The 14556-nt window shown below is 30.3% G+C and overlaps 1 protein-coding gene across 1 annotated transcript; it reads right to left on the reverse strand.

The window, feature by feature from the left end:
- Positions 1 to 598: 598 nt before the first annotated feature.
- Positions 599 to 5538, reverse strand: LOC129313388 (uncharacterized). Its single transcript, XM_054956439.1, has 9 exons — positions 5241 to 5538; positions 4984 to 5055; positions 4430 to 4885; positions 3977 to 4112; positions 3653 to 3815; positions 3338 to 3466; positions 3012 to 3206; positions 2111 to 2233; positions 599 to 877 (listed from the first exon to the last, which is right to left on the reverse strand). Exons 1-9 carry the CDS (start codon positions 5431 to 5433, stop codon positions 785 to 787), a joined length of 1560 nt encoding a protein of 519 aa, XP_054812414.1. The 5' UTR covers positions 5434 to 5538; the 3' UTR covers positions 599 to 784.
- Positions 5539 to 14556: the final 9018 nt, after the last annotated feature.

Below are 14556 nucleotides of genomic sequence, written 5' to 3' on the forward strand. Positions count from 1 at the left end.
TTACTTTTTTTTTCAAACAAACAATAACATTAATTATTAATTTATTAATATCAATTATAGATTATAAAACCTGTCAATAATTTACAATTGATATTAGCAAATTAATAAGTAAAATTCTTATGATTAAACAATTAATGTCAAATTTTATATAATTATTAACATGTCAGCTAATGTAATTTATAACTCATATAGTAAATTAACACGTAAAATAAAAAAAATTATTAACTAGTAATTTTACATAACAAGTGAAGAATACTTGATCTTTTTACAGTTAAAATTATTTTCACTTTTATCTTCCTAAACTGAATTAAAATTTCAAATTTTTTTAAAACTTATCAATAATTATGTCTCATCCCTGATTCTTATTTAAAATTCCCCCTATATCAATTTCAAAATTTTATCAACACCCATTTTTCATCGTCTAATATTCTCATGTCTAATATATTTCAGTACCTAAAAAGCGAGCACAGAAAAAGGGGGAGTAAACACAACAGAGATCTCAGAATAGTTATCTAACTTGATTACGACACTCATTGTGAGTAACTGCCGCCGTTGAACAATGGTATTATTCTCTTTTTCGGGGGTACAACTGATCCAATACCTGGAATCACATTTTATTATTCTCATTAATGTACATTCAATGAATTCAATGATACAATACAACAGTTACCTGGGCAGAAAAGCTGCAGAAGGTAGGAATAGGATCACTCTGAAACTTACTGAGGTTAAGACTCTTTTTTACGTGCATACAGATTGAAAAACTAAGAATCTAACACGAGGTGACTCAAAAACCAATCTGGTTGAAATTGGTGTGGTCAACTTTATTTAGACGAATAGCGCATAATATATGCTCTGGCAAGTCTTCTGCCTTGTTCCCCTGTTCCACCAAAATCAATAATACAATGTTTATCACACAAGACTTGAATCTTTCTGGTAACAACCCAGAAAAATATGGTATATAAATGACATATTCAGATTCCAGGAGAAGACATGCCAAAGCATATTAGGTCTTAATGTCTGTTGTTGGGCCTTGAATCATTTTCCCACACATGACGGCAAAGGTGAGAGCAAATAAATACAATTTGTACAAAAAAAGAAAAAAATACAGTATTTTAATACTCGACATGTACAAGTGTCTCTTAAATAACAGTGGCTCTTACCACATGCCAATAACGATTTCAATTAGAAGTTTACTGACAATTTTTTATAAACTAGAATAAACTTCCACGGGCCCCAAATAAACAATTTAGAATTTATGACCAGTGTTTATGAAAGTCGAATTGGATCATTAAATTAATCAAGGAACCAATTCATTTAACTTTCGAAACTTGTTAATCAACAGCCGGTCAATTATCAACAAATATAAAAAAACAAACGATTTGACACTAAAGCAATCAAGAACCAGTTTTTTCTAAGTTTTGTTTAAATAGGGTTTTAATATTTGATAGAGACTTATGTGCTACAGAGTATAGACTTCCTTCAACCAATAGGTTTGTTCTCGTATGCAAAATGTTTCTCAAGTGTCTTTTGTATGTTTTAAATTTTTAAATCTATTTTGGATATTAATTTATAATATATACTCCCTCCATTCAGAAATGTAATACATTTTTTGAGGGATTGAATGTTTAAAAATATACAACATTTTTAGTCTTTCAAGATGTACTAATTGCTCCTTTTTTAAAAGCACCTCTATTAAATAAATCGCTTTATATTTATTTAAAATAAAGGAGCAAATATGAAAAAGTATGGTCTACTTGAAGACAAGTAGCTACTTTATTAGAAAATGAGATTTAATTAAAAATGCCTTATATTTTTTAATGGAGGGAGTATATATTAATTTATTTGAGATATATTATATACAAAAAGTCAATATTGCAGCCAATTAGCTGGTTTCCAAAACCGAAAAAAAAAAATATATTGACAGAACTTTCCAACAAATGGAAGTTTCACTATCCAGTGAATTTCTTAGTGCAAAGAAAATGGTTTGTTATTAGAAGTTTGCAGCAGCATAAATGATATTTTATTATAAGAGCAGCAGCACCAGTAAAATTTTACTACATACCAGTAGAAAGTTCAGGCTGCACATAACTAAATAAAGAACAAGTATTACCTGAATTGTTAGGCCAAAATCTAAGATACAATGCTTCAACCTTTCTATGAAGCCTTCAACTCCTTTTCTAGCAATGTAATTGAATCTGTGCACGTCCAAATCAATCTCAAAGTAGTTTTCTCCCTGCAAAAGTATAGCAAAAATAGCATCAAAATTCAAATCTTTCAACAGCTCAGCTCTAACATTTTGTTATTCAAGTTACTTCATGCATAATTAAATTATAACAGCTTTTACCAAAAATGAAAAAACAAAACAGAACAAAATACAGCACACCATATTCTCTCACTTCGCTTTGGACACTATGCAAATGCAGAGCATCATAAGAGACATGAAATAATGGTTACAAGTTACATTAACCTGGGAAAAGAATGAAACCAGGAACATTTGACATGAATTCCAAAAAGGGAAAAATACTATCAACTAAGGGTAAAAAGTTGATCATGTGGTGAATTGGTGATCGTGTTCTACAGAATCGTTCTCAAAATATCACAACAAAATTCATATACGGAAGCATTAAATAAGAGACTAAGCTTATCCCTCGGTAATCGCAGATATCTACCCACTTCAAAGGATGTTGACATCAGAATGAAAAACCTATTTCCCATTCTATTTAAGGATCCGAACATGATCCATGAGATGAACATGCCGATGAACCTTAATAGCGTTCCTAATATACTCATTCTGAATTTTATTAATAAATTGATGAATTTTTGCACATACAACTGTTATCGAAGAGTTCATCCACCTACTTTTGTTTTAAGTACATCATAGTGATTTAAATCTTATAAATTAGATTGCCATGGCTTATCATATGATAACTCACAGTATACCACATTATTAAATCTCATCGTAAAATGTCATCATCATACTGCAGACGATTCAAAAGATGTGGTGTACCTACCAGGAAAAATTCATGCTGAGGTCGTGAGAGAACAGGTTTTTCATTGTAAGCATTCATAAGCGTCTTTTCAGTTGTGCTTAAAGTAAGGTTCTCCACATTTGCCACTCGACCCAAAATTTTTAATCTCTCCCTAAAGGATGCGATTGTATCTAGAGGGAAGCCTTTAACTCTCTCCACCTCATCATTGATCAATTTCTGTCAAGGAAATGTGTCCAGTTCGAACAATTTGTTAATGTAAGTTACATGCTACCGGATGTTACAGAGGCAATATGCTCCAAGACAGACGGCAGAACATGAAGGAGAAAAGTCATGTTTATTCTTCTTACACTAATGTGTTCTCGGAATTGTTCTGGAAGTTCTTTAGAATATTTTTCAGAGGCTTTAAAATACAAAACCACGTTCATTCCTTCTCCATCACTATCACTTTGGAAGATAGTGGCAGGATATAATGGTATCTGCAGGTAAAAATCAAAAGAATGTATCAGTAAAGAGAGCATCATGAAGAAAAAAGTTCCAGTTTAACATTTTTTTAGACCATCTAAGATTATCAATACAGGGCCAAAAACTTTGCATCTAACTTTTCTAAGGTTGAATAAATGTACATTCTAATTACCTAGCTAAACAAGAAGATATGCAAATACCTGAACATTTACTACTAGAATAGAAGGGACATCTCCAGCCATATTTATTGCTGGAAGTTGTACAAAACGAGCAATATGATCAATTTTGCGCTGAGACAAGAAGACGTCAGCACCTATAGGATAGAAAGCAGCACTGCTTGGAGCAAATTCTTTCTTCTTATCCCTGCCAATGGTGCAGCAGAGAAACATATATATATATATATATATTAAGAGAGAAGAATAATTCCAGAATTCTTAATAATGTCCTCAACACGTGTGCATCCTTAAAAGATTCAATCATTGAGAGAAAGCTTAGTACAAAGCATCAAGACATTTGGTATGTACCTAAAGTAGTTTTTTCCTCTGACTTTGAAGGAACATGGCTCAATAGGTGACCAAGAACCAATCGTTTGCTTATCTATTGAGCAAAATGGAATATTTGAACCTGCTAAAGGTTTTTGTTTGAGTGCCTTTGGAGAATCTGAGACAGGAAAGAAGGCATGAATGAGTTACAGGCTTACAAGCATTAGTTATAGAGAGAATAAGCAGTAATGCAGCGTGCATCTAGAGAATGACATGTACGTAATTAATCCAGTTCAACAAAGAAGAGTTCAGCTGACAGAAATAAAGCACTAGTTTCCTTTATTTCTTCCTTCCTCTTACATTGTTGTCATTGTGTCCAGATCAATTCAAAAGGTTCATGTATAAGTGAACATTTTTGCTTGCATAAAAAGTGAAATTGAAAGAAACCAAAAACGAAAGCAACTGGTACAAATGAAAAATATTGCCGACACTCACATAACGTCATATCAGCGTAACTTTCCCTCCATTTGAAGGAAAGTTTTGAAAGCGACTTTCTGCGTGAATTTGGTGTTTCTGGGCTGGTTGGCCTCCTTTTCTCAAGAGAGAGAGCAGTAGATGAGAGACATGGAAGGCAGGTGTTAGGAAGAAGCCCACAATTATCTGGAGTTAGTTTTTTGTCCTCTCCAATTCCATCTGCATGACTGATAGAAAGCTCCCCCGCTGAGACAGAGGTTGCCTCAGCTTGAACACCCTCCGGTCTCAATCCAGAATCTTTTGGCTGCACGGAAGTTTTAGCACTCTTCAAAAAGGAACTGCTTCGACCATAATTATGAGAGTGAACTCTCAGCTTCTGTTGTTGGTCAGAAAATACTGATGCTTGTTTGCTTTCAGCTATGTCCCCGGCTCTAGGAGAACAGTCGCTTGGTCTGGATGCGATTTCGGACAACCCATCTATCAGAGATCGCATTAATTAATGTAAAAACAGAGTAGTTTGTTTGCAATCAGAGAGAGGGGGAAAGTAAATCTTTAATAATTCATAAACCACTGACCGTCGTAGACGCTATAAAATTCGTCGTCGCATTCAGAATCCAAGGCAGAAGTAGAATCAAACCAAGCTGCATCTAGAAACAGAAAAAACGAAGCTCCAATGAACTGTGCATTTAATCGAAAATTTAAGTTCACACCCAGAAATGTACAAGCCAGTACGGAAATGTCCAACAAGGAAAGAACAAATTTAAAAAAGAACAAGAAATAAAACAAACACAGCATAGGATATCATCGACATGACAGTGAACTACTAAACTACCTGAAGCGCGACGGGAAATTTGTAAAGCAGAATTTGTTTGGGATAGCTTTGTATTGCCAAAGGAATGGACGGCGTCGATCTTGTGGGACAAAACCCGTCGGCGGAGAATTCTTCTTCGCCCGCGATTATTCTTCTTAGACAACCCCGATCGGCTCTCTTCCCTGACTTTGGGCCTCGACCCACAAGCTCCCATAGTCCCTTTCTCTGTGTAGCACGAACCCCCTTCTTCACCGATAAATTAAAAAAAAAAAAACGGTGGATTTTCCAGAAGGGGTTGTACCAGATTTAGAGAACGTTCCCCCCGGCTGAGATCGAATTTAGTTTATACGGGGAATGCGATCACGCCAAGGTGTGGAGCCCACGTTTGCTGCTCCAAATGTTTTGATCGAACCGTATGAGTGGTGCCACGTACGTAAGGCCAAGATGCATGAACCGTGTGAAACTGAATAGCGTTTGGATTTAGCGCAGTCACGTTTAGACAATCGCATTTTGTTTATTATTGTATTAGTACGATCGACATTTATTGCTCACGGCGTTTTTAGTTTTTTTTTTTTTTACCGAGAACCGGAAAGCCGAATTTATCTGTCAGTGCAATTAAAAAAATTACAGTAATTGCATTATCATATTTTACTATCAAAATAGTACTAGTAATACTCTCTCTACGAAGGCTCTGTAATTAAAAATTAGTTCGGCGGGTGTTGAAATCGATAATGTTAATTTATTAATGGCTCGTTTGACAGAGAAAAATGCTTTTAGTCAAAACAGAGGTAAAAGTGGGAATGAGAATAACAGCGAAAGGGTTAATTGCTTAATTTCCAATTATTTCATCAAGTGACTTGAAGATGAAAAAATAGTTCGATAAATCAAGAATATCACATCATTTATAATTTGTATAATTAATATAAATAAAATTTTATGTGATATTTTTAATTAATTTTTATAAAAAATTAAATATTTAATTTATTATCATTTTTATTATTGTTAATATTAAAATTAATTTATATTTAATACTATTTAAATATTATATTTTTATATTACAAATGACAATGTACTTAAAAATTTCTCACTCATGAAATGATAATGGCAGGCGGAGAGTCGTGATCAGATGGGCTATTATGGGAGCACGTGTTCCGCATATTCGCACACACCTCAAGGTCTTCACTCGCATATCATTAATGCCATGAAGTTCCTTCGCGCAAACGCTGCCCGCCATTTGGACTTTTATCTCAACCCTTCTCCCTTCATTCCTGAAAAACAGGACAGAGATAATATATCTTTTTATTTTATTTATAAATTATATTATCAAATTTTTATTATAAATTTTTTGATCCTCCGGTTAAATATTAGATAAAGGAAATATTTCATCTCTCTTTATATCTAAAGTATTTTTTAAAATTTTAGCTTATTTTTAAATATAAAAAATTTCATAATATTTTTAAGTAGTTAGATAATTTTACTTTTATTTTAAAAAAATAAATAAATATTAATTGGATACTTTATCCATTACCACCGTGTATTATTAGTGATAAAATTAAAAAATTATTATAATTTAATATAATTTCAACTAACTAATAAACTTTTATTAATATATATGATATGGTTAAAAACACCTTATATATAAGGATAGAAAAAATATGTTGTTAAGGTGTATATATTTGATAGAAATAAAGTTGAGAGTTTATTAATTTTTTATACATAGTTGATGGGTTTTAAGATTTTTTTTAATTATAAAAAAATATTGAAACGACTTATAAATAAGATTAAAGAAATACATTTTTAATCATATATTTTTATTTTTGTAAATTAGACTAGAGTGACCCTGCAAATCTGCACAACATTCACAAATCATAAAATCCACAATCTTCTACTCTTTTCAAACCACAATGTAAGTCATTTTTTAAAAGCACATTTGATTGAAAATATAAGACATTGATTAAATTTTATATTTTTTTTACCATTTATACTATTGCTTTTTTTTTTTTATATTCCTTATCAAATATCAAACACATATTATCAAGAAAACTCAAGGGCGTAAATATAAATGTGGACATTTTTTAGAAAAATAAGGAGATAATAAAACTTTTAATCTCTTAATTTATCTCAATTATCAATTTAATCCCTTAGACTTAATTTTTATCGATTTGATTATTTATGCTTTCTTAAACTGTCAAGTTAGTCATTTAAGTTTTAAAATATAAATTAACTATCAAATTAATCAGATGTATGAAATATATTGATGATTTAACATGTTTGTATAACTAAATAAAAACAAATTAACTATCAAATCAATTTAATTTTTATTAATTTGGTTCTTTACATTGTGTTTTGTTTTTTGCTTTTTAAAATTTATAAGTATTTTTCTTTCATAATTAAATAATTACACTCATTTTCATTAATCTATATAACTATCAAATGTTACCATAATTTAATAGTTTTAATTATTTTTTTTAAAATATAACTTTGAGTCCCTATACTTCATTCACATTTTGCCATTAATCCCTACACTTTTTTGTTAATATTTTATGTCCCTAAAATTTTTATTTTTTAATATTTTAGGTTTTTCTAAGATCTTTACATTATGTTTATAAAGGGATCTGAAATATTGAAAAATAAAAGTGTATGGACTTAAGAAATTAAAAAAAATATAAGGACTAATAACAAAATTCAAGCAAAATGTAGGGGTCCAAAATTATAATTTTTATTTTTAAAAACAATAAAGACCAAATTGATTATTTAAATAAATTTAAATGATCAAATCGATAACTGCAATAATTAAGAGATTGAAAATGTCATTATTCCAAAAATAAGATTTCAACTAACATTTTTTTATAAAAATTAAATTAGTTACCAATTTTATATATTATAATTGGGAGGGACTAATTTGTAAACATGCAGTTTTTTAAATAATTTTCATAGGCAGATTAATATTGAATTATTGATATCGATCTAATTAATTTTCTTAAAATAAAAACCATCTAACAAACGTTAAAAATTTATTTTCATTTTAATTAAACCTTCTTAAAAAATAAATAATCAAAAATAAAAAAATAAAGTTTAAATAGTCTGGATAAGCTGATTAGAATATCTCTATAACCAAAGGACTAGAGTAATTTTTTAGAAGAATGATAGCTAAATCCTAATATATTGAATTAAGACAATTAAACCTCAATAAAATTTTTTGAAAAATAAGTTAAAAATGTCAATCAAGATAATTACAAATTTAAAATTTTTAATTATAAATAAATACTTAATTATCAAGTGTAACTTTTATATTATAACTGTTTGAATTAAAATTTATAATTTATTTTTTAAAAGATATAACTATCATTAATTTAATTTATTAAGATGTAACTGTCATCCCTAATTTCTTTGCAGTGTTTCTTTGCTTTACGCGGTAGTTTTTTCCATTCAATGTTAAAGTTTTTGAAAAATGACGGAAAAATTTAAAAAAAATCAATTAATTCAAGTTATATTTTAAATATTAAATTTTAACTCTTTACTTTACAATTTTATTATGATGAATTTACAACTTATATTTTAAATTTTAATAAAAAATAAATTATAAAATTGAAATATGGAATTGTAAATTTTTAAAATTTAATATTTAAAATTTAATTTAAATTAATTAATTTTTTTTGAGCTCTTTGCCATTCTTTCTAAAGTTTTTCAGTGCGCAGAAAAATTTGCATGTTTTGACCATTATATTGTCTTTCCAGCAGCGCTGGGCCTTGCTGGTCTAAGCCTTTTGGAGTATTAAATTGTCCTGTATGCACGTACGAGTTTTCGCCTGCTTAGTTGGTTCGCTTGATGAGTAAGAATCTTTTCAAAATACTAATATTAAATTTAAAACTTTAATATTAAAATATAATAAAAAGAGTATTGAAATTAAAAAAAATAATAATTTAACATTGATATCCTTTAAAAATTTTTATTTATCATTCTCTCTTTATATTATTTCAAAATACTCCTAGCATCAATCAGTATTTGAATTAAATTAAAGTTTAAATTTGTATTAAAAGATCAAAGTTTGGATTTTTACTGTTCATATTTAATCCTAGATCATATTTTAAATATTATTTGTAATTGGAGTATGTACATATAAGATAAAAAAAAATTACTCCTTTCTCTTTAGAAATTGTTTGTAACAATAAAATTTCAACTGGCATGGCAAAAACGTAAAATCTTAATATAAATTAAGGTTTTTGAGTTTTTTTATCTCAATTTGCTTGGATGTAAAGAAGCAATAAATAATAAAAAGAAAATAATTTGATTAATGGTGTAAAGCTACCTAAAGTAATAAAACTATGAGAAAATTGAAAAGAGTGATTAGATCCTAAATATAGAGTGATATAAAAGATAATTAATTAATAAAATGTCAATTTATATATTGTTGTTTGTTGCTTTTTTACTGCTACCTTTTCTGTCCTCTCTAAAGTTCTATTTATAATGCTTATCTTAGGTTATTGTTTATGCAAAACTAGGAGCTCCAGTGCTTTGTGTTGAAACATCCACTTCTATTAGGCTTTGCCTCAAGGGTCTCCATGACTCAATGTTTATTTAATCTGGAAGGCCTATTCTAAATGGACCAAATGCTACTTTATTGAATGTTTTATTAGGCATAACTCTTCGCTTCCTACCAGTTTAAGCTTTTATTGAAATGTATACATTTTTAGGTACAAACACTTTGATTTCAATACCATCGTTATTCAAGGTGACGGTACGTAAATTAAAAATGTTCTAAATTGGCATAGAATATATATTATATATTAGCTAAAATATCATCTTTTTAGAAACCGCATTATTGGGGGTGGGGGGAATGGTGTATGACACAACTGAGTTTATCTTTTTCTCGGTGTTCATGGAATGATGCACTGGAAGCCACTTCTATCGTTTTCGTTAACCCGCTAATTTTTATAAGTTGGGTTAGAAAAATGGAGCTCATTTTTATAAGAGAGACTCATATTTTAAAATCGCTCAAGTAAATTAATTACAAATAAAGACTGATATAAATTAAATTATTGTTAAAATAGAAATGATTAATTAACAATAATTTATTTTATATTAATTATAATCTGTAAATAATTTACTTAAGTGTTTATTGAATATGATTCTTCGTTTTATAAATAAGCTCGGTTAACACGGCCCATGAAAGAGGCAGGCTATGGGATAGCCCATTTGTGTTAAAAGAATCTTAATTACCTTTTATTTGTTGGTAAAATTCCCTTTTATTTTCTTGGGTCTTGCTGTCCAACTAAGCCTAACCCATGCGACCGTCTGCTCACCTCGCCTCCCATTGTTCTGACGCCGGCCGACTGTTCTCTCATGGGTATTAACTATGGTTTTCTTCTATTAAGCCATTCCTCTTTTTTTTTTTTAAATACAAAGTTGCAGTAAAAACTATACAAAAAGATTAAAATTAGATCATCTTTAAAATTATCAGGCTTTTACAATAAATTAGTGGACTGTCAAATAAAGTAAAAATAAAATTTTTGTTAAAAGTTTTATGAGTTAAAAGATCGACGCATCACTATTAAGTCATTACTTGATCTGTCTTGAGTTAAGAAGTCAACTCTCATCACTTACTTTATTCTTTTTTGTTTTTGGAAAAAAATAATTGTGTAAGAACATGAACGGCACAACTTATATGCTGCCCACTGTATCCTACTCTTTTTCTTGTCGATTGTTTAGCAAGTTATTTATCTGTTCTTTATTTTTTTTAATCTAAATATGTTGTCTAATGTTTTACATAGAGCGGGTAATTCAGGTGAATCAGACTTAAAAAAAATTATATTTTATATATTTTTTGAAAAATTGAAATGCCATTCAAATACTCAGGCTAAATCTGATTACTGGCCCAAATTATTTATGATTCTATATTTGAATCTTGGGAAGCATTTTAGTAGTTAACCTATTCATTGAGCGGCTTAGAGAAGAAGCAAAGATTAACTCACTTGGTCTTATCAAGGGCCAATTTTCAATTCAAGAAGACTGGGTTAGAAGGAATGGCATGTGAATTGCGTGCATTTTCGATACTCTTGAGTTCGAAGGTGACACCATCCCACAATAACAATAATATATATTACTTTTTCTAATTAATAATTAAAAATAAAAAAATAAAAGGGCCGTTTTCATGTTCTGGGCTGAAATTCTTAGCCATATTTTATGGCCTAGCCACAAAAGATCAACCCGTGGGCCGGGTCTCTTTTTGTATTTTTTTTTCCCCAATGCCAAGAAATCGGCATGTTTCACTGGAAGTGACGGTAAAAGGTCTACTATGTCCCACCTTATAAGTTTTCACCTCCTCCCACGATGGAGTATTTTGGTGCCATTGAACATGTGTCATGTATTTAATCCACTAAGAAAAACTGGTCTTGGGAGGAATTGGATGGTCTTTTTCCAAAGGGGTGGAGAAGTTTGAACTAGACAAGAAATTTGGTTTGAGCTTATACAAAAACGTCAAAAATGGTGGGTTCGTGTCATTAGGATTCAAGATGGTTGCAATGCACCTGCAGCTTAAGGGGTCAGAGGAAGAAACCGATCCATGAGTAGCACTGTTTAATGGAATTTGGATTCAATCCAGTGGCATAAACCCATTTACTTAGTGAATGTTATATGTGACATGATGATAATTGTTTGTGATTTACTCACATGATACTTAGAAAGCATCAAATTCTCAAATTTTTGAAAAGGGTAAGATACTTGAGGAGTATTTTGACCGTGAAAGTTGTTTTAAGTTTTTAAAAGAAAATATATCTTGATATTTTCAAATATTCATAAAATTCAATTGTTATAATTAAGACAATTATTAAATGAATAGATTTAAACCACCCATCAAATTTAAATTATGTTGATGTCTATCAATTAATATGCATGAATAATGCCATTATTATATTTTAATATTTATACTTATGTCACCTATCGTTAAGTTTCTTAATAACTAACTTTAATTTTTTTTTTTGGGAAAACATAGCTACGGTAAAACAGTGCAAGCAAAGCAAAATCAAGTTATGTCAAAAGCCATAAGGCTTTTACAGACAACAGGTGGTCCGTCAAATAAGATAATATTGAAATGATCCCTCAAAGCCTTGTGGGCTAGAAAATCAGTACAACGATTGGCTTTTTTGTAGACGTGATCAAAGGTGATTTCTAAATTCCTCATGGTGAGATTTTGGATGTTCTTGATAATTGATGCAAAAAGGTGGTTTTGAGCAAAGTTACTTTTAATGAGAGATAGAGTCTCTATAGAATTAAAATAAACATTCACTCTTCTTAGCATTTCAACAAATGTGTAGTGCTTTCAAAATCCCTATAACTTTAGCTACAGTGCTAGGTTGATGATCAAGATTTTTGGTAAGCCCCTTAATCTAATTGCCCTTGTCATCTCTGATAAGTCTTCTATAAGCAGCTACATCGTTATGGTTAACCAAACCATCAATGTCAAGTTTAGCCCACCCTAGATTTAGTGGATTCCATCTAGCTTTATGCCTGGTGTTGATTCTATTCAAAAGGTTAACTTTAGATTGGAGTTTCATGCCATTGATAATTTGGTGGGTATTGGAGAAAGTGATGTTGTTTAAATTACCATTTTTAGACTTGCTTTTTAAATGTTTTAGTAGGCATGGGCAGAAAAGTTTCTACCAGGGAAATCTTCATGTAGACAGGCTTCTTGCTTTATTTTTAGCATTTTAAATTATTTAATCCTGCACAAAGAGATAAACAAAAATCACACTTGGATGGATTTACTAATTTTTGCCAAACCTTCTTAGCGTTTTTACAATCATGTAAAATATAAGGAGAGTTATAACCAAGGGGACAAGTGTGTTATTGAATGGTATTCCCATTAAAGAGAGTGCCATTGATTTAAAGTCGATCCCAAGCAAGTTCCTAGAGAAGATATTTAATTTTTTTATAGGTAGGCCATTTTCAAATTTTGTACCATATATCAGAGTATTCCTAAGCCTATCGAGTCTCTATGGCTTTGTAGGCGAATTTTATAGAGAAGTTACCATTACTAGAAGGCCTTCAAATAAGAATATTATCTTCACTATATTTCTTAGGAGGCTGCACTGGAACAATTTGTTTAATAATATTAGGGTGGATGTATCTTCATAGGATATCAAAATTCTAACCACTAATAAGCTTGCAAAAATTTGAAACTCTAGCTTAAAGAATAGGATCTGCATTATGGAAGGTATGTTTAACAAGATGGTTAGGTAAGGGAGACCATTTATCATACCAAAAGGATATTTTATCTCCTATATCTACTTTCCAACCAATGAAAGACATGAATTTATCCCACATTTTACATATGCTACTCCAAGTATAGGAGCAAGAGTTTGATTTAACAATCATAAGGATTGTGGGTTTGCTGCAATTATATTTATCACATAAGACTTGTACCTAAAGGCAACTCATTTTAGCGATAAGAATCCAACAGAGCTTTATAATGAAGGTAATATTATGATCTTTGAGCTTTTTGAGGCTAAGAACCCTAACCTTTTTATTAGAAGTAACGCATTCCTAAGATAGAACGTAAGGTTTTTGTTTCCATTAGATGATCCCAAAGGAAATTTCTAGAAATTTTATCTAGTTTCACTAACACATTATTAGGTAAGAGTATAATTTGCATGATGTAACTGGGTAGAGCCGAGAGAACATATTTTATAAGAATCGATTTTCCCATAATGTTGAGATATCAACTTCTCCAATTGGCCAATTGAGAGTTTGTCTTATCAATTAATTTCTCAAAAGTAAGCTTAGAAATCTTCTTGTAAATAAAAGGAATTTCAAAATATTTTTCAAGGTTATCAGTAAGAAGAATTCCTAGTTCATCACTAGTTTGTAATTCTTTATTGATGTTGACATTTTTAAAGCAGTAAAGTTTAAATTTGCCAGTGCTGATCTTCTATCCAAAAGCATTACAGAATTCCAAAAGACACTTCTAAATGATTTGCACTTAGGAAAGAGATAACCCTACAAAAAGCAATATATGATCAGCAAAAAATAAGTGAGAAATAGGAGGCCCATTAGGTGTTAGCCTAATTAGCTTTCATTCATTTTCATCAATGCTATTAGGTATACAATGACTTAATCGTTTAACACAAAGGACAAATAGATAAGAGAAAGAAGGTCCCCCTTGACGAATGTCACGAGAAGGAGTGAATTCTTTAGATGGTTCACCATTTCATAAAATTCTCATACAAGTAGTGGAGATAGCAACCTGTATAAATTTATTGCAATGACTATTTATTCCAATGGAGTTGAGAGTATTGTTAATGAAATTTCAATATAGTCTGTTAAAAGCCTTTTTAAGGTC

This window comes from Prosopis cineraria, unplaced genomic scaffold (assembly GCF_029017545.1).
Source record: "Prosopis cineraria cultivar Desert tree isolate PC_DT_omini unplaced genomic scaffold, ASM2901754v1 PC1, whole genome shotgun sequence".
In the NCBI taxonomy this organism is placed as follows: domain Eukaryota; kingdom Viridiplantae; phylum Streptophyta; class Magnoliopsida; order Fabales; family Fabaceae; genus Prosopis; species Prosopis cineraria.

What these genes read in the sequence shown, in the direction of transcription:
- LOC129313388 (XM_054956439.1), bottom strand. Translation starts at nt 5,433, where the DNA reads ATGGGAGCTTGTGGGTCGAGGCCCAAAGTCAGGGAAGAGAGCCGATCG. An exon ending in AGAGGAAAAAACTACTTTAG is followed by an intron (nt 3,816 to 3,976) that starts GTACATACCAAA and finishes CACCATTGGCAG; the next exon opens with GGATAAGAAGAAAGAATTTG. An exon ending in TTCTAGTAGTAAATGTTCAG is followed by an intron (nt 3,467 to 3,652) that starts GTATTTGCATAT and finishes TTTTACCTGCAG; the next exon opens with ATACCATTATATCCTGCCAC.